Raw genomic sequence first — 18,220 nt, 5'->3', positions numbered from 1 at the left:
TCACCAATCCATCGCCATGATGCCCACTAACCATGTCCCTCAGTACCGCATGTACCCTTTTCTTGAACACCTCCAGAGACGGTGACCCCACCATCTCCCTGGGCAGCCTGTGCCAGCACATCACCACTCTTCCAGATAAAAAACTTTTCCTAACATCCAAACCTAAATGTCCCCTGGCACAAGTTAAGGCCATCACCGCTCATCCTATTGCTATTACCTGGGACAAGAGCCCAAACTCCACCTCTCCACAGCCTCCTGTCAGGGAGTTGTAGACACATATGAGGTCTCCCCTCAGCCTCCTTCAGACTGAACAATCACAGTTCCCTCAGCCGCTCCTCATAAGACTTGCGCTCAAGACCCCTTCACCAGGCACTTGTAAAAGACCACTGCTTACGTGAACATGTAGAATCCTTAGGTAACTTACACATCAGACACTTTGACAAGCATACAGTTCCTGCCATTAGAAAAACAGCAATTTTGCACTCTTCACAAGCACTGGCACTATACCAGCAGAAAGGAAGTGGACTTGCTGAGTTAGACCCCAGACTGGGAGTCCTGAGCACTGCACCTCACACTACCCAAACCCCTTTGGATCAGCAATAATACCTGTTGCCTGCCCTATTTTTTAATTTGCACAATGAAAAAAAATAATTATGGTTTCTGATGTACCATGTTTGTCATTTATGCCAAAATATTTGTAACAGCTACTCAAAAACACATGCTACAAACAGAGCCAAAAGCCCTTATGTTTTTAATTAAACTCATGCCCCCATTTGGATTTCTCTGAGGAAGCAGGGCAAAGCAACAGGCTTGCTCCCTTTCATTCATGATTACCAAACCTTTCCATTGCATATACTTCAGCTCCTACATTTTTAAACATGTTGAAATAGCAACTCTGCAGTCCAGCCCACAGCTGCTTACAAAAAAGCATTACATCTGAAGCAGAAAACAAAGCTAATCTTCTCCACCTGTGTGGAGAAACCAGCAGCAAGTACCTTCTCAACAAAAGGAGGTTTAGAATCATCCATTATGCTACCAAGAAAAAAAAAGCAGACACACAAAAGAACATTTACTGTAGCACAGGAGGAGAGACGCACAAAAACAATTGTGCAGCCCCATCCTGTACTCATTTGTCAATTATCATCCTCAAACGGTCCCAGGAAATGAAGCAGAAAAACCTTATAGGAACATAGCACTCATTAAGCAGCTCCATTTCCAGCACTGAATAAGGGGACATCACAAGCAAGCTGTTACTCCCTCCTGGGACACCTAAGCAGGCCGACCACGCTGAGGGGGGGGGGGAAAAAAACAACAACAAAGAGGCAGCCTAGGCCACAACACAGCTCAGCACACACATCACTGGCACCCCCACAAAAGGAAGCAGCTCCTTACCTGGAGTCTCCCTGGGCAGGATCCACTGAGGTAGATGTCCTGGATGAAAACCACTGCTACCTGCCTACAAAGCATTCCTCTGCTAAGGAGCAGCAGCCCAGGCTCCACTCCCACATGTGGGCCTGTTATGGGCAAGGCCACACTTACTGCCTCACTACCACCTGACACAGCTGCACCCCTCAAGCAGGGATCAAGCTGTGCAGCTGTTGTAGGCCATTAAACCCTTCTGGTGGCAAAGATGGAGGCTAGAGACAGGTGGTGGTGGGCTGCAGTGAACTGCCAGTAGCATTCAGGTAGGCTGGTGCATAGCACTGGGGTGGGTGGGTGGGTGGAGTTCTGGCAGAGGGGCTTGGACTGCTTGAAATCTGTTTAAGTGTGGTGAGAGAGGGATCACCTGTGGGGCACAGGTGAGAAGAGCTGCTGGATGTGTCTCGGGGATGAAGGATTTAAAATAAAATCTTGAGTGTAGGCCTCCCTTGTGCTCTGAGGCCTTGGCTACCTTATAAAGTACTTACTAGTGTCCCAGCACAGAGTTGGGGGAGGGGGGGGCGGGGGGGAAAGATCCCAGTCAGGTGCTGGGATTATCATCTGAGTGGTTCATTTCCTTAGATGAGGGTTTAGGAAGGTCTGTGTGGCGTGTGGATGTCTTGGTATGTGCCTCCTAATGTAATCTCTACCGTTAAATGTGCTTTGTATTTTGAAAACTAGTACATCTGAGGGAGGGTCATGTGAGAGGCTTACCACTGAAAGTCTCTATATCTGTGCACCTGGAGCAGCAGCATTGTGCTGGTGCCTGGCCTCCAGAGGTTATATTCTTGTATGGAAAGGCAAACAATAATGACCTTGCAAGAAGTACTTTTCCTTGTCCAAGCACCAACTGTGTTTTAGGATCAACAGACTCAGTCTAGATGTTAGCACTCTGTTTTTGTTGGAAGACACTCCAGCCTCTTACAGCTGGGGGCACCTGGACTTATTAGCAGCTTTTGTTAATGAGTGTCTGCAGTGGTTTTGACCATGGGTTTTGCAATTTGTTAGCCTACTTTGTAAGGCTGCAGAGTGCCAGGGCTCTAGACTCCCTCACTGTTGGTGACTTTCTTCCCAGTGTGTCAAGAAGCAGTAGGTAGTCTGCAGTGTTGTTGTCTCTGCATCTTGTTCTTCTCTTTCTTGTCTTTGACACACTCATTTCTGTGTTGGCCAGAAAGGAGGCAATACATCATAAACAATAAGGGAATAAATAATTTGCAAAGGAAGTGAGTTCTGTCCTATTTTGTTTTTGCTTGTTTTGTTTTTCTTATTATCACCTCTGATTCTGATGGGCAAGAACATGGCTGACTATTGACTAGAAAAGGAATTTGCTTCCTCCTCTAAGGTGAAGCCAGGTAGCAAGCTTTTAGGTGAGTTTGGACTGGGGTTATGAATTCAAATTTCTCTGAGAAAACATAAAAGAAGATCACAACACTCACATTTCTTGTGTTTAAAGTGATTTTCTTATAAAAAGTCCTCCAAAAAAGAACATATCTTTCAAGACTTATGAGCCTGAGCTTCTAAGCTGTCTACATCCCTGGCAGTAACTCACTTGGCAAGATCCAGGAGAGCTATTCCTATGCTCTAATCTAGCTAAGTGTTTAAACAAACTGTTTCTAATCTGATATTTATCACGCTGACCTGAGGCCTTCATGGAGATGCTTTGTGACTTGCTGCCAGTTTTCTGCACAGCAATTTTTCAGTAATTTTGAACATTGTGTTGTGTGCCTCTTGCCTACTCACTGTAAGCATCATTTTTCTGTCTGCTTTTTCTGCCTTTGGCGCCATGCCCCTCTTCTTCACAGCCTTTCTCAAAGGTTGTGCTGCTGTGTGTGACTGCATTTTATAAAAGACTGCAGTAGTGATTGCTGACTGGAATATCAGGTACACTGTGATGAAAAGAGACCAGAAATCCAGACTGGTGTAAGAAACTGAACCCATCAGCTCGAGGGCACACAAGTTTAATGAGGAAATTGACTTTCCAGTACAAAAAGATACAGCAGAAGTGTACCATCTGGAGGGTGATGTGCTGGTGAGCATGCATTTGTGCATTACATTTCAATGGGAGTAGGAGGGGAATGCCTAAATGTGCTGTTCAGAGTGCAGTAGGGGGCCAGTCCTCTCATCCCTCTGTATGCAGAGCTCCCTCTGGAAGCTGACAGGGGAGCATCTTGGAGAGCAGATTGTTATTCTATGAAATCCTTTTATTCTTCATTTTCTCTGACTTCACTGTTTGGAAATTTCCGTTATTGCTTTGCATGCTGTGTCATAGATTTGGTGTCTGATACTTCATGTCAAGGACAAATGCTTGGTCTTGAAACGCTGCCATCGGAAATAGATGGGAAAAGACTGTGAAAGAGGCTGGAGAAGATGAGAAAATCAGTGGTGCTTTCAGATGTGTTTTGTTTGTGTTTGTGAACACATCTGTATTGTTTCTTTAAACAGGAGGTGTAACAGGAGGTAGACACTTTAGACCAAGCAGGACTGAAATTTTTCAGTGAAAAAGAAATCTGACTTTGCAGAGGAGACAGAGTCCAATATTTTGCTGCTTAAGTTTACTGTCTATGATATCCTTCCTGAAACCATGCAGCAGGACCTTCTCAGTTCTTGTTGCTGCTCAATCAATCTTAATCGTGCCTCAGGGAAAAAAAAATCTAAATATTAATCCAATACAGAAAACAGTGTAGTTTATCAATACTAGTAGTAATAGTACACTAATCCATACACCCAGTTAAATTAGGTACAGCCCATGCCACTGGAGGAAAATAATCCAGAGTAGTTTAAGGTATGTGTTTTTTTTTTTTTTTCTGGTTTGAAAGGAGTGTGGACAGGAAATGAGGAAGAACAGGGACACGTGTGAGGTCTCAAGTGCAAAATATGAGCTGGCTGTATAAATCATAAGCAGAAAAAGTGTGCACACCTAAACTGAAGGTTTAAAGATGAGAATGGTGAGTTAGAATAGGCTTGGAAATTCAAGTCAGGCTGTCAAAGATTCTCTTGGTAGTCAGAGTCTGTTTGTATTATTTCAGTAGTTCCTTGCTAAGCTGCAACACAATGGCCTTTGCCTTTCTATTCAAACCTTTGGCTGTTGGGCTGCAGGTTTTTAATGCCATTTTAGTGTGGTGCTTTTCCCATAATTTTCTTTTTTAGAGCCTGTTCAACGCTTCAAGATGTGTTGTGGATAAATGAAGAGATAGAGTTAAGGTTGAAAATACCTTAATTACCTCAGAGACTATCCTTTAAAGGCCATTGAGGTTGGGTCCGCAGTGTTGACTTAAGGAGGAATGGTGAAGCCAATGCAACTGTCAGCTGAACTTGTAACAGTAGGAGAATTTCTTTCACTAGGTGAAATCTCTAGTAAATTGTAGTTTACTTAAATGTAGCCAAGTTTAGTGTTGCATATTTCTTCTTTTGCAGTCTTTATTTTCTTTTCATGTTTGTACTGATTTTGAAATGGGAAAGCTAGTGTTCATTCTGGAATGAAGGAACAAAATTACTCAACATTATCTTCTAATGAATAAATGACTAACCATACAATATTAACCTTAATGTGTACTTTCTGTGGATGACAAGCTAATGCAGAGTACTGTAATTGATAATATATGGATTCACCAGAGTATGCTGACCCTTACGAGCTGTCTTGTCATGTCTATCAGTAGAAAATTAAAAATAAATCTTGCAACAGGAACCCTTTTTCAGAGTGTATGTGTGTATATATACATATTATTTTAAAAGGTGGGAAAAAAAGGCACTGATTGCTTTTTCATATTGATTATTTAATGCTTCATCTTAAACATGTTTCAGAAATATACATTCCATATGTTAATAAGGTTATACGTTTTCTCTTGCATATTTGTAGCTTTCTGTGTATATGACGTACTTGACCTTCATAGAGTAACATGCTTATGCTTTTCCATGTGTTAATGTAATGGTGATGTGAAACTTAAGAACCTGTTAGAGGGACAGAATGAATCTCTGCCCTGTGCTGGTATCATGTTCCTAGGCAGTGATGAAATAGGAAGAACCTCCCTTAAAACTATGAAAAAGGACTTCAGAGCCTTAGGGCATCTGGTCAAGGGTTCGGGAGCACAAGTTGTGTTCTCCTCTATCCCTCCAATTATAGGGAATAATGAGCGACTAAACATGGTGGGTCAACAGATTAGTATCTGGCTCCGAGCCTTGTGTGCCCGGCAGGGGTTTGGGTTTTTCGACCTTGGCTCGATTTACACGAGACCGGGCCTGCTGGCAACTGATAGAAGTACCTTGTCCCACTGGTGGAAAGGGGTTTTACGATGGGAATTGGGAAGGTTCGTTGATAGGGCTTTAAAATAGGTATGAAGGCGGGTGGGGGTGAAACAAGGTTCACTAGTAAGGAGCCTGTATGTAATGAGCTAGTGCTTGTGGGAGGAGCTTGTGCTAGTAAGATCCCACAGTCTTGTAGGGTGAAGGAGGAGGATGACACAACTTTTCTGTAGGAATAACACTAGGGATGATGTGAGGTTGGTGGCTGTGGAAACAGGTGAGCATGGTCAAGAGGGTATTAGGGCTTCTCCCACTCATAAGGTGGCCCAGCTCAGGTGCATCTACACCAATGCATGCAGTATGGGTAGCAAACAGGAGGAGCTAGATGCCATTGTGCGGTTGGAAAACTATGATATAGTTGCCATCACGGAAACATGGTGGAATGACACACACAGCTGGAATACTGTGATTGATGGCTACCGACTTTTCAAAAGAGATAGGCAAGACAGGAAAGGTGGTGGTGTAGCCCTCTGTTAAGAAAGAATATGAATGTATGGAAGTTAATGATGGTGATGATAGGGTTGAGAGCTCATGGGTTAGGATAAAAGCAAAGGTCAATGAGACTGACATAGTCGTGGGAGTCTGCTACAGGCCACCCAATCGGGACGAAGTGGTGGATAGGATATTTTATGGGCAGTTGGGTGAGGTCTCGAGGTCTCTACCCCTTGTTCTCATGGGGGACTTCAACTTCTCAGACATCTGCTGAAATTACAATATGGCAGAAAGGGAACAGTCCTGGAGGTTCCTAGAGTGTGTGGGAGACAACTTCCTGACACAGCTGGTGAAGGAGCCAACAAGGGGAAGCAAAATCCTGGACCTGCTGCTTGTTAACAGAGAAGGCCTTGTGGGGGGTGTAAAGGTTGGAGGCCGTCTGGGGCAAAGTGATCATGAAATAATAGACTTCTCAATCTGTGTTGAACCTCAGAGGGGAGTCAGCAAAACTGCGACCTTGGACTTCCGAAGGGCAGACTTTGCCTCTTATGGAGCATGGTTGAGAGAGTCCCTTGGGAGGTAGTTATGGAGGGCACGGGAGCCCAGGATGGCTGGGAATACTTTAAGGAAGTTATTTTAATCGTGCAGGAGCTGACCATACCCAAGTCACGGAAGACAAGCTGTTGGGGTAGAAGATCAGTCTGGCTGAACAGAAACCTTAAACTGGAACTCAGGAACAAAAGGAAAGTTTATGGTCTTTGGAAGAGGAGGGCAAGCAACTTAGGAGGATTACAAGTACCTAGTGAAGCTGTGCAGGGAGAAAATTAGAAAAGCCAAAGCCCAGCTAGAACTGAACTTGGACACTAAGGTGAAGAACAACAATAAATGTTTCTATAAATACGTCAACAGTAAAAGGAGGGCTTGGGAGAATCTCCATCCCTTGTTGGATGCTGAAGGCAACACAGTGACCAAGGATCAGAATAAGGCTGAGGTACTTAATGCCTTTTTCGCCTCAGTCTTGAATAGTAAGACTAGTTGTGCCCTGGGCACACAGCCCCTTGAGCTGGCACATGGGGATGGGGAACAGAATAGGCCATGCACAGTCCACACTGGGATGGTTTTGGAGCTGCTCTGCAAGCTGGACACTCACAAGTCCATGGGGCCAAATGGATTGCACCCTAGAGTCCTGAGGGAGTTGGTGGATGTGGTTGCCAGGCTTCTCTCCATCATCTTTTGACAGTCCTGGCTAACAGGGAATGTCCTTGTTGACTGAAGGCTAGCAAATGTGATTCCCATCTTCAAGAAGGGCTGGAAAGATGATCCTAGTAGCTATAGACCTATTAGTCTCACTTCGGTGCCAGGGAAGGTTATGGAACGGATAATCTCAGGGTACACTGTGGATCAGTTAAAGGTCAACCAGGGGATCAGGCCCAGTCAACATGGGTTTATGAATGGTAGATCCTGTTTGACAAACCTGATTTCGTTCTATGACAAGGTGGCCTGCTTAGTGGATGAAGGCAAGGCTGTTGATGTGGTCTACCTGGACTTCAGTAAGGCCTTTGACACTGTCCCCCACAGCATCCTTGTGGAGAAGCTGGCTGCCCATGGTTTGGATGGGCATACACTCTGCTGGGTGAAATGCTGTCTGGATGGCCAGGCCCAGAGAGTTGTGGTCAGTGGAGTTAAATCTAGTTGGCGGCCAGTCACGAGTGGTGACCCCCAGGGCTTGGTCCTGGGGCCTCTTCTATCCAACATCTCTATCAGTGATCTTGATGAGGGGATTGAGTGCACCCTCAGTAAGTTTGCAGATGACACCAAGTTGGGAGGGAGTGTTGATCTGCCGGAGGGTAGAAAGGCACTACAGAGGGACCTGGATAGACTGCATCAATGGGCCAAGGTAAACCGTATGAGTTTCAATAGGGCCAAGTGTCAGGACCTGCACTTTGGTCACAACAATCCCAAGAAACCCTACAGGCTTGGGGAGGAGTGGCTGGAAAGCTGCCTGATGGAAAGGGACCTTGGTGTCCTGATGGACAGTCGGCTGAATATGAGCCAGCAGTGTGCCCAGATGGCCAAGAAGGCCAGTGGCATCCCGGCTTGTATCAGGAATGGTGTGGTGAGCAGGACTAGGGAAGTCATCCTGCCCCTGTACTCGGGTACTGTGTTCAGTTTTGGGCGCCCCAGTACAGAAAGGACATTGAGGTGCTGGAGCAGGTCCAAAGAAGGGCAACAAGGCTGGGGAAAGGCTTGGAGAATATGCCCTACGAGGAGCGACTAAAGGAACTGGGGCTGTTTAGTCTGGGGAAGAGGAGGCTAAGGGGAGACCTCATTGCTCTCTTCAAATACCTGAAAGGTGATTGCAGTGAGAGCGGGGCTGGTCTCTTCTCAGTGGTGACAGGTGACAGGACAAGGGGAAATGGCCTCAAGTTGCGCCAGGGGAGGTTTAGGTTGGATATCAGGAAAAACTTCTTTACAGAAAGGGTTGTTAAGCTCTGGAACAGGCTCCCCAGGGAGGTGGATGAGTCACCTTCCCTGAATGTGTTTAAAAACCGTTTGGAATTGGTGCTCAGGGACATGATTTAGTGGTGGGTTGTTAGAGCCGTATGGTTAGGTTGTGGTTGGACTTGATGATCTTGAAGGTCCTTTCCAACCTGAGCAATTCTATGTTCTCCTCCACTTGATTTGTGTGCTTAACGTTTTCCTTTTCAGACAGATGTAATGGACTGACATGCTATTCGTAACAGCCCGCGAAATACATATTTCCCGCTTTGTTCACTTGGGTCCTTTTTGCTGGCCTCTTCTCAAGCTTGTACAGTATTCCCAGGGTTTTTGCTGTGCCTCTCTGTGACCAGCTGTTGTAACAGAACTCTGCATTGGGACTTCTGAGGATGTGTACAGAATGTTGGATCCTTGAAGGCTCTGTGAACAGACATGAACAGGGTGGTGTTATGAGCTGTACAAGCACTGCTTTCCTCCAGAGATGTAAATGACCTCTGTGCAATAGCTGACCTCCACCGGCACGGGAAATAACATAATGTAACATCTTTTTGTGTTTGCAAGGGATAGTATTGACGGTTTGAGGAGGTTTTTGCTTGGCAGGTGTAGTTTTTTTAAACCTGGAACTGGAAATAGACAGTTTCTTACACAACTGGTAAGTCCAGGAGAGAAGCGTTATTGTCCTCATCAGATAAAGTTGGGGCACCAAGGTTATATTCTGTGCAGATCCGTATCACTTTTAAAATCAGGTACATAGGCCTTTTACCTGTGAAGGGGTTATGATCATCTCTTATGAATACAGCTCTAAGGCTACAATTAAAACTGTGACTTGTGTTCGTTTCTATTAACTGCTTCAGCTGTGCTCTTACAGTTCCTAATGGGTAATAATAATTTAGATGATATTACGAAGCCTGACATATACTGCATTTGTAATTGTTTGCTTTAAAATAAATTTTGATTAATTGTTAGTGTACTTAGGAGTCACTGTTGACAACAGAATGCTTAGAGCTGTTATGAAATAGGAGTTAATCAGATTTAAGGAACAAATACATGTTGAGATAATCAAATATTTTCCTGTTCTGGCCAAGTAAATAAGTTTCATTTAGGGATAATGATCAAAAGAATCTCTTTGAAAAGATTTTAAGCCAAATGAATTTGGACAAAAGCTGCTGAGAAGAAGTTCAAGTAGATTCTTTCATGTGTAAGGTTCAGAGCAACCTCTAGGCCAATCATTTTGCAGTAATTTGCAAAAATATAAATGCCTTAATTAAGCAGGTTTTAAATAAAAAGAGGAGTTAGAAATTGTTGGCTTTAATGTATTTATACATCTATGTTTTTGAGATGTTGGGGGGAAAAAAGCATGTTAATCTCATGAATCAAAGTGAGATTGCCATTATATCCTCAGAACTTCTGTAGAAATTTTCCCATTCATCTGCTTTGTAACTGCTGCCACACGGTGTTAGCATAACTAGCTAACCTGATAGAATCAGATAGTCTTATCTGAGGCAATTTAATCAATCCTTATGATTGTTATCAAATATAATGTTTTCAAGGGACCATGTATTAGTCCAGATTGTACACCAACTGACAAGCAATCTCCTAATGGAATTCATTGCATACATTTTGGTCCCAACTGGGATTATTGCTTTCACTTTACTAAATGTAAATTTTGGATGTTTCAAGTGAGTCCTTTGTCTATTAGGTGAAGCCTGTAGAAATACTGCTATGAAGTATACAACTGGTTATTGTTTACAAATTCCTTTACTTTCAAAAGAGGAATATTGAATTCTGTTCTGCCCTGATTTCTTTGCTGGATGATCAGAAATACACCCATCTTGGTTCTCCTACCCCCATAAACTGGCAAAGGTCCTGAGATAATCGTGGGGGAAGTTTGAATGTAAAGCATGAACATAGGTCTAGATATAAAAGTTCACAAAGCAGCAAGGTAACCAGGCTTTTATTCTCACAGCATCTCTATTCATCTATTCTTGTAAAACAATCAGTCTTGCTCCCCAAATTCAGTAGCAGCCTTTACTACAGATGTGTGAATAACCAGTATAACCAACTGGATACAAACGCTCACTGCCGACTGTGCTGCAAACCTTCAACTGTTTATTGACCTGCCATATTACAGGCAGCAAACAAGTATTTGGACCTCTGCTGTGTCACTGCTGCAGTCGGGAGCCAGATCATCCTGTTTTATGATTCTATTTGACTCCATGGATGCTAACAGTATGTAATAGACTGGGCCTTCTCGAAGTCTGTAATGATGCAGCAGGGATGTATAACTCAGCAGCTACAGTGAAACGTGGAATTAATCTTCCTATTCCCTTCATATAGGTCTAAATCACATCTCCTGATTTGAATGTATTTGAGTTCCTGCCCTTGACTACTGTTCCTCTCTAGTAAGCGAATCCAAGTGCAGATTTGTTGGTTTTTTAAATTATTTATTATTAAATGGAATTAATCAAACTTTCACATTTCAACACCTGTATCAGCAATCAGGGTTGATTTACTTCAGAACTAAATATGACTCCAGAACAGTTATTTTTTCATTTATGAGGAGAAGAGTGGGGGAACACTACTCTATGACTTTGGTCCAAACAGGCTGATACCCTCCAGTAGGAGAGCTACTTCACCATAGCTGGGTTAAAGCAGGTCAAGGTCTGTGATGGCCAGAAGCCATGACGGTGATGTTGCTAACACAATATCCAGTCACTTCTGGTTTTCTGTCTTGAAAGACTGCTTGTAACCAGATTGAAGGGGCAAGCTTTTCGGTGTAGGATTTAAGCTTGTGTAGCAGAAATGCTAAGTCATGGCTTGAAGCAGTGATTGAGCACCTGGTGGGAAGGCAGGGCCAACCCAGGGGAGCTCAGGTGCATGCCTTGCACCTAAGTGACTGGAAGGGATGGGGCCAGGATCCCCCCCTTCCTAGACCTCATTTAAGGGTTGGCAGTGGAGGCAAGGGGATCTTGCTGGAGATCCCTGTGTACCTGAGGCCTTCCAAAGGCAAGCAAACTAGCAAACTTTCTTTGTTTCTGTGCCTATGGCTGCTGTGTTTGGGCCATCCTCATTTGCTGCAGCCACAGACTTTGACACCTCACTATTATTGCTGTACTTTCTATCACATTATAGCATTACAAGCCTGCAATTCTGCAGTGATGCTTTCACCCCTATGCAGATCATGGTCTTCAGGGCTCCTCAGTGGTGTCAAGAGATTAAGCACTATAAATGAGCTAAGCTTATTCTCTCATAAATCTTAGAGTGTTGCTGGTTCTTGCGTACTGGGAAAATCAAAGCTTTTGTTTGATGTTTCTGAGTAGCTGCCAGTTTGTTGACTTTGCTATGTTTGTGTAGATAACCAGATAAATTAATTTAACTGCAGTGGCATCTTGTCTCAATTTAAGCAGTGTAACTCCTCTCTGAGGAGTAGAAATAATAAAAAATAATAAATGCAGTATTTCCTTTTTGTGATTAGCCCAGAATATAGCCTCTTACTTGTGGAACAGCCAGTCCTGACCTCATTACTTCTCTTGTCCTCTATGTCTACGCAGGGTTCTGCTGGTGGAGAACCAATGCTAATTAGTGCCTAATATCAATCTAATAGTAACAACAAAAGAAAATGCATTCCTAAAGCTGACATGAGTGAGCAGGAAAGCTACTGTGACAACTGCTATTGCTATTTATTGTCTGGTCCATTTGATTTCTAATGTAAAGTGGCCTATTTGTATACAAGATCTACTTAAAATAATGGTAATTTCCCACCCAATGTTAAAAAGGAACCAGTGGGCAATGAGGGTGCATCTGCCAGGTTCATCCAGCACCAGCCATGTGATGCTGCGTCTAAGTATAAAACAATCGGATTTAATGATCAAGCAGAAAATGAGGAAAAACTGGTTAGGCAGCAGTACTTCTAGACCTTGTTTGTAGACCACAAACTGAACGTAAAGCTTTGATACCATGCTGTTTCTTGATTGCTCTTGTGTAAATGAGTAGGGTGGTCCTACGCGTTACTGTTAGAGTTTGGGAAATTCTCTTTTGATAACTATGCTCTTAGAAAGATGCCGACAAAAATTGTATATGCGTTTTATTGTTGGTGCCTTTTAGACAGTATGAGCTTTGAGAAGCTGAGGCAATTAATGTCCAGTATGTGAAAGTTTGTTGTAAACACAGAGGTGACCTGCTATTCTCTGTCACCCACTGAGAGCAGACTGCGTATTTTCAGTTTGGAGCAGCTTAGACAAGTAGGTGGTCTGTCCTCTGTCTTTGGAAGCCTTTAATGATAGGTTAAAAGCACTCATGTGGGCTAGATAGTAGATCCCTCTCAACCTGGAGCAGAGCAATTGATGTAATGTTTCTAGGCTTATTTTCACTGTATGTGTAGCATGCAGAGTCTCTTAACATGGTGATCTTGATGGTCTAGCTAAATTGTTTGTGCAGGCTTTCAAATCTCAGCTATAATCTTATTCAGGTAGGCTTCAAGATCAAGAAGCATCCTGGGTTTTGTCCCAAAGAATAGATCTTTTTGACACAAGCAGGAAACCAGTCCAGATTTCACATTATCTCAACTTTGATTTCTGGCTTCACTGACTGAGCAGCTGGGATCAGTCCCATCTCAGTGTGCTGCAAGAAGAATAATGATGATTGCAACTCGCTGTTGAAGTACTCAGAATATTTCTCATTCAGGGCTTAAATTAGAGTTTGTAAGTGTTTGTAAAATTAGTGCATGCTATGCTTATGTGCAGCTGAAAGCCTGTTGTATAAATGAGCAACAAGATTTGATCCTACATATTTATTATTATTACGTGGGGCTTTTTTTTTTGCTTCAGCTCAGCGAATATGAATGGAATAAATCCTGGCCTGTTGAAATTTGGAAAGTGCTCACACTGACTTTAGATGCACCACAGCTCCTTTCCCACATAAATGCTAAAACTGGGTGAGCTAAATTTAGCACAAGGCTTTTTTTTTTTCTATTATTTAAGCAGCAGGGAAGATCCATGAACTCCTAAAATATCGACTTGTTTTGGTACTGATGACACAATAATTGCACTAATATTGCTGCTGTGAAATTTAAGACTTTTTAGGAGAGAAGTTACAGAAAGTAAAAATACACAAATTATAGTAAGTATTTTAACAGTAATAAGCGTTTGTCGACTTCAGCATGACAACTGAAATATAGGACTTTTGTTCTCTTTCTAAATGCAGCCCTGCCATCATATCCAGAACTATTTCCCATTAATTGCTTTGTTAAGGCTTTGCCAGCACGTAAATCTCACCACGACTGGGAAAAATCAGTACCCAGAGTGAATTGGAAAGCAGAAGCGCCACAATAGAATATATGATGTGTTAAGCATTCAAAATGCTGAGCTATTGTCAACAGTCTGAAAAGCAAGTTGGCCAGTAAATGAGCTGGTATGCCAGGCTGCAGCCGAAGAGCGCTGACAGAAGGAGCTTGCTGCTTGATTAAATTGGTGCAGCACAAAACTGGGTGGAGAACAGCAGGAGCTGCTCTGAGCCTGCCTGCAGAGCCCTGCTGCAGGGGCTGTGCTGCCGGGAAGGCTGCAGCATAGGAGTGGGAAGCGTTGAGAGGAGCACGTTTGTTTCTGCCTCTCTGCAGAGCAGGGGAAGCATTACAGACAAAGCTGCCTTCACAAGCATGGCTTGAGTTGGGCTGCTTTATCTGATTTACTGAATGCTGCACAATCACGAGAAGCACCTTCTTGGTGAATACTTTGTCTTTAAGAGTCAGGGAGCCGTTGTTTTCCCTTCCCCGTCAATCCTTTCCAAACTGTTTAATTAAATGTTTGCCTTCACTATGTGCTGAACCCCACATGGAGTCTGGACAAAATTTCACCCTTTACGTGTTCACCAAACTTGACATGGGGTGGCTTCTACTGCACTGCTCTTGATTATATCAGTCATTCCTTAATGATCAGTGTAAGCTGTGGCTCTCTCTTTGCTTTGGGTATCTGCAGCATCAAGCACAGGGAAGGCACTGTCAGCAATGACCTTGCATGACACTGAAAAGCAAATAAGCGTGTGTATGAGCAATGGTCTTCATTCCTTCTGAGTATATGTTCATACCTGCTCCTATATCTCAGTACTTGTAACCTCTTGGCCAAGTTCTGTATGGAAATACAGGAAGAATATTTGTATTTTCTAGCCTGATACCTTTCTGAGAACAGAGATGCAGTCCTAGTGCTTAGATGGTTGGTGGAGGTGGGGGACCTAGCACACTTCTCCATTCTTACAGCGCTGATGTTTGGAATATCTGTATGTGCCTGAATTTGCACTAACAAGCTTAATGTTTCTTCAGCATGTCATAGCGTGCTGGCTAGTAAAATAGTAAGAAAGAGCAGTCTGCAAAGAGGAGGAAAAAATAATAAAAAAGCAGCCCGTGTCTGTTTTTATAGTAAATGCAAAAATGGTCCACAGCTTCTGTTGCTTCTGACCAGGACCAAATGGGATGTAGCAGCTTAGTGTTGAAAGCATTTATATCTTATTTCTTGTCCCTTGAGCTGTGCAGTTCTTCTGCCATCAGGGTTTCACAGAAGCAATCCTTCCAAAGCAAATAAATAAATAAAATCCCAGCTGACAAGCTAATATAAATGGTATGAAACAGAAGGGTAAATGGGGAAAAAAAAGACTGATTTGACATAAACAAATTAGAGCTGTTGACAGTGTGGGTGATTTTGAGAAGTGCAGTTCCATTAAATTCACAGATATGGATCCTGACAAATAACAAGCCCTGGTAATTTATATAAACAAGGAAAGGAAGTAATGAGTGGATATGGAAATCTAACAAGAATTTGGTTGTTAGTACAGCACAGAACGAGGCAGAATGGATGGAGAAAACAGAGCCCCTGCCATGATGAGGCAGTGCTAATGTGCAGTGCCTCACTAGCAACTTCTAGTACTGTGCTGATGTTGGAAGGCTGCAGAAATGGCTGCAGTTCTCTGCCTTCCACATTATATAAAAAATAAAAAGCACCCTTAATAGGCAAGGTTAGATTGTAAAGTCATATAAAAGCGGAAGGCTTTCAATGCCGTGTTGTTTGTTTGAGAGCAAACTAATATTTGGGGGCAGATGTCTCCAAGGCTGATTCAAACTAGCAGATTCCTGGTGCCTTACAAGCAGTATGTCCACGGTTTGCTCATTACCTGGGACTTTTTTTCATTCATCCAGCACTTTCTCTGCTTTCTGCTGAAGTTTCTGTGCAGGTACGCTGCACTTGTTCAGCGTGATTGGCCAAGATCACATGCAGCCTACTGCTTCCTGCCTGCGGGCACCTCTGAAAATTCATATTGCTCTGTTATTATTTTAGAAAGAGCTTTTCTTTTTTTTTTTTTTTTTTTTTACCCTTCATTGAGGACTTTTAATGGAAAAACCTATTAAAAATTCAAAGCAGTGAATTTATTTTGATAAAGCTGTTAATTATAAATGTCCAGCCATATGGCCATTAGGACTAGTGTTTAGTGGGATAAAGAGGGGATGAATGTTTTAGACAATAAAGAACTGTTTTAGAAAATAGAAACTTTCTTAATACTCTGTTTCACGTGGGTTTAACAATGCTGAGGTGGTTGGTAGCCTGCAGTGGTTCAAACTAAAGAACTTGGTTTTCCTTTTTTCTTTTTAATGCGTAGCTATTGAAGAATCTCAAAAAAAAAAAAAAAAACCCAACAAGAAAAAAAGAAATGCCTCAAGGAAAGCCAGATGGCTCAATATTGGCATCTGAAATGAAAATAAAATATTCAGCTATACATATGTGCCTTAAATACACTTAGCTGTAGTCCTTTGTTTATGAGCCAGACTTTTTTCTCTATTGCTTTTGCACTGGTAACTTTGAACTTGTTTTGCATGTTTTAGTAGATCAAAGTTGAGTGAAAATGTGCTTAAGTAAATATTTGTGCATATTGATTCAAGTCCCAAATCAAAGACACAAGGTCGAGCTTTGGCCACATATCACACCCTAAAGTGATAGGGGTTGCTTTGGACAGGAGGAGAAATGAGGTTTTCTGTATTGGTACCTCAGTCTGGTAATTCCTATTTAATTTTTTGATTAAGCTTTGCATGTGGACAGGGATATCAGCAATCTTTTGAATGCGTTGCAGTGTTTCCTAATAATAACACTGATGTTGCCTATGGTTCTGCTCATACTGAAAATTCTTCAACTTCATCTGTAGGTATGGAGTCCTTGTTGCTTGGTACCATGTTGTGCAAAGTGAGCAACAGCTCAGGAAAGCGTGTGTGTAAATAAGCAGACAACACCACCAACTGCAGAGCATAGTGAAGACATGTGAAAACCCAGTTCTTCCATAGGAGTCAGCCAACTCCTGGAGCAGTCTACATAATTCCCTGCAGGTATCCAACATTTTTCATCTGGCATATAAAAGGCAACTGTTGTATTGTTTCTGCATTGTGAAACTCTTGGTTTGGTGGAAAAAAATTCATTTTAATTTTTCCTGTGTCGCCTTGTTTTAATAGTCAATAGGCATTGGAAGGCAGTGATTGAAGACTAGGATAGCATCAATCACTGCTGCAAAAAATGCAATTTTGGAAAGTGGGTATATGAGAGATCCTGTTTTGTGAATGGCGCCCAAACAGAACTTGCCTTTTCCTTCACACGTTCTGGTTCAAAAGACCCTTAATGAAAATGGAAGGGAAAAATATGTGCATGGTCTGTTTTTCTGTGAGTTGATCAGGAAGCTGAAGAGATTACAGTTCATTGCAGTCAGATCTGCTTATGTTTTTCCTGATCTCTGAAATCGTGAGCTCTTGGTTTTGTATACCACCTGGACCTGCTTGCAGATGTACTTTGCTACTGTGAGAAATCGTTCACTTCTTCCAGCCTTGAGAATAATAAGTAAGTTTAAAAGACTAAAATGATAATACTTGTGGCACAGAATGTGGAGAGAAAATTATACGGTGTAAATTAAAACTGTGTAGATTACTGCTGCATGGCCCTCTGCACGTTCTCTTGGGTTTCCTTACCACCCTTGTTTTTGGCCCATCTTCTCAAGAGTGCTATGCACTCTTGTGACATGTGAGACAGTTAGAGTACTGTTTTGGCAAGTCACTGTGTCTATTTAAGGAAGTCTGTGAGGGGGTGCAGCTCTCTGTACCTTGCTCCTGTTGATGGAGAGAGCGAGGAAGGCGTGATCAGAAATGAGATGTGGCGGGGGCTGGACTGGTGGCTTTCCATCAGGTCTTCACTGTCATTGTTGCTGCCTACAACAATATATTTTTAGAGCAGTTATATATTACAGCTATGTCAGATGCTGTTCTGGGTCCTTGCTAAAGGAGGAATAGGGGAGTGAAAAATGTATTAAGGTTTCTTGCAAAATTGCTAAATGTGTGTGAAGACATGCAGAGAGAGAGAAGCAAACTTAATGGGAAGTCCATAGCAGGGAAGGATTTTTGTACTCCTCAGGTGAGTCATTGCTCCGTATCCTTTGATTTGGGCCAGTAACAATAATCTGTTTACTCTAATTCTATGACAGAATGTGGTGGTAACTCCATGTCAAACACCAGCATCAGAATATCATTGCACATATTGCTTTGTAAGTGGCCAGT

The 18,220-nt window shown here is 42.6% G+C and overlaps 1 protein-coding gene and 1 long non-coding RNA gene across 2 annotated transcripts in view; one reads left to right on the top strand and one right to left on the bottom strand.

The window, feature by feature from the left end:
• DOCK10 (dedicator of cytokinesis 10) overlaps nucleotides 1-1,561 on the bottom strand; it is a 216,482-nt gene extending 214,921 nt beyond the window's left edge. The window contains exon 1 of the mRNA XM_021394712.1: nucleotides 1,393-1,561. Coding sequence (XP_021250387.1) covers nucleotides 1,393-1,467 — 75 coding nt within the window. The 5' untranslated portion in view covers nucleotides 1,468-1,561. The remainder of the gene's footprint in view (nucleotides 1-1,392) is intronic.
• The window catches only part of LOC110397835, a 28,429-nt gene continuing 11,811 nt past the window's right edge, over nucleotides 1,603-18,220 (top strand). The window contains exons 1-2 of the long non-coding RNA XR_002438002.1: nucleotides 1,603-1,685; nucleotides 16,831-17,008. This is a non-coding gene — a long non-coding RNA (uncharacterized LOC110397835). The remainder of the gene's footprint in view (nucleotides 1,686-16,830; nucleotides 17,009-18,220) is intronic.

This window comes from Numida meleagris, chromosome 4 (assembly GCF_002078875.1).
Source record: "Numida meleagris isolate 19003 breed g44 Domestic line chromosome 4, NumMel1.0, whole genome shotgun sequence".
NCBI lineage: Eukaryota > Metazoa > Chordata > Aves > Galliformes > Numididae > Numida > Numida meleagris.
This window is presented reverse-complemented; position numbering and strand designations above follow the sequence as displayed.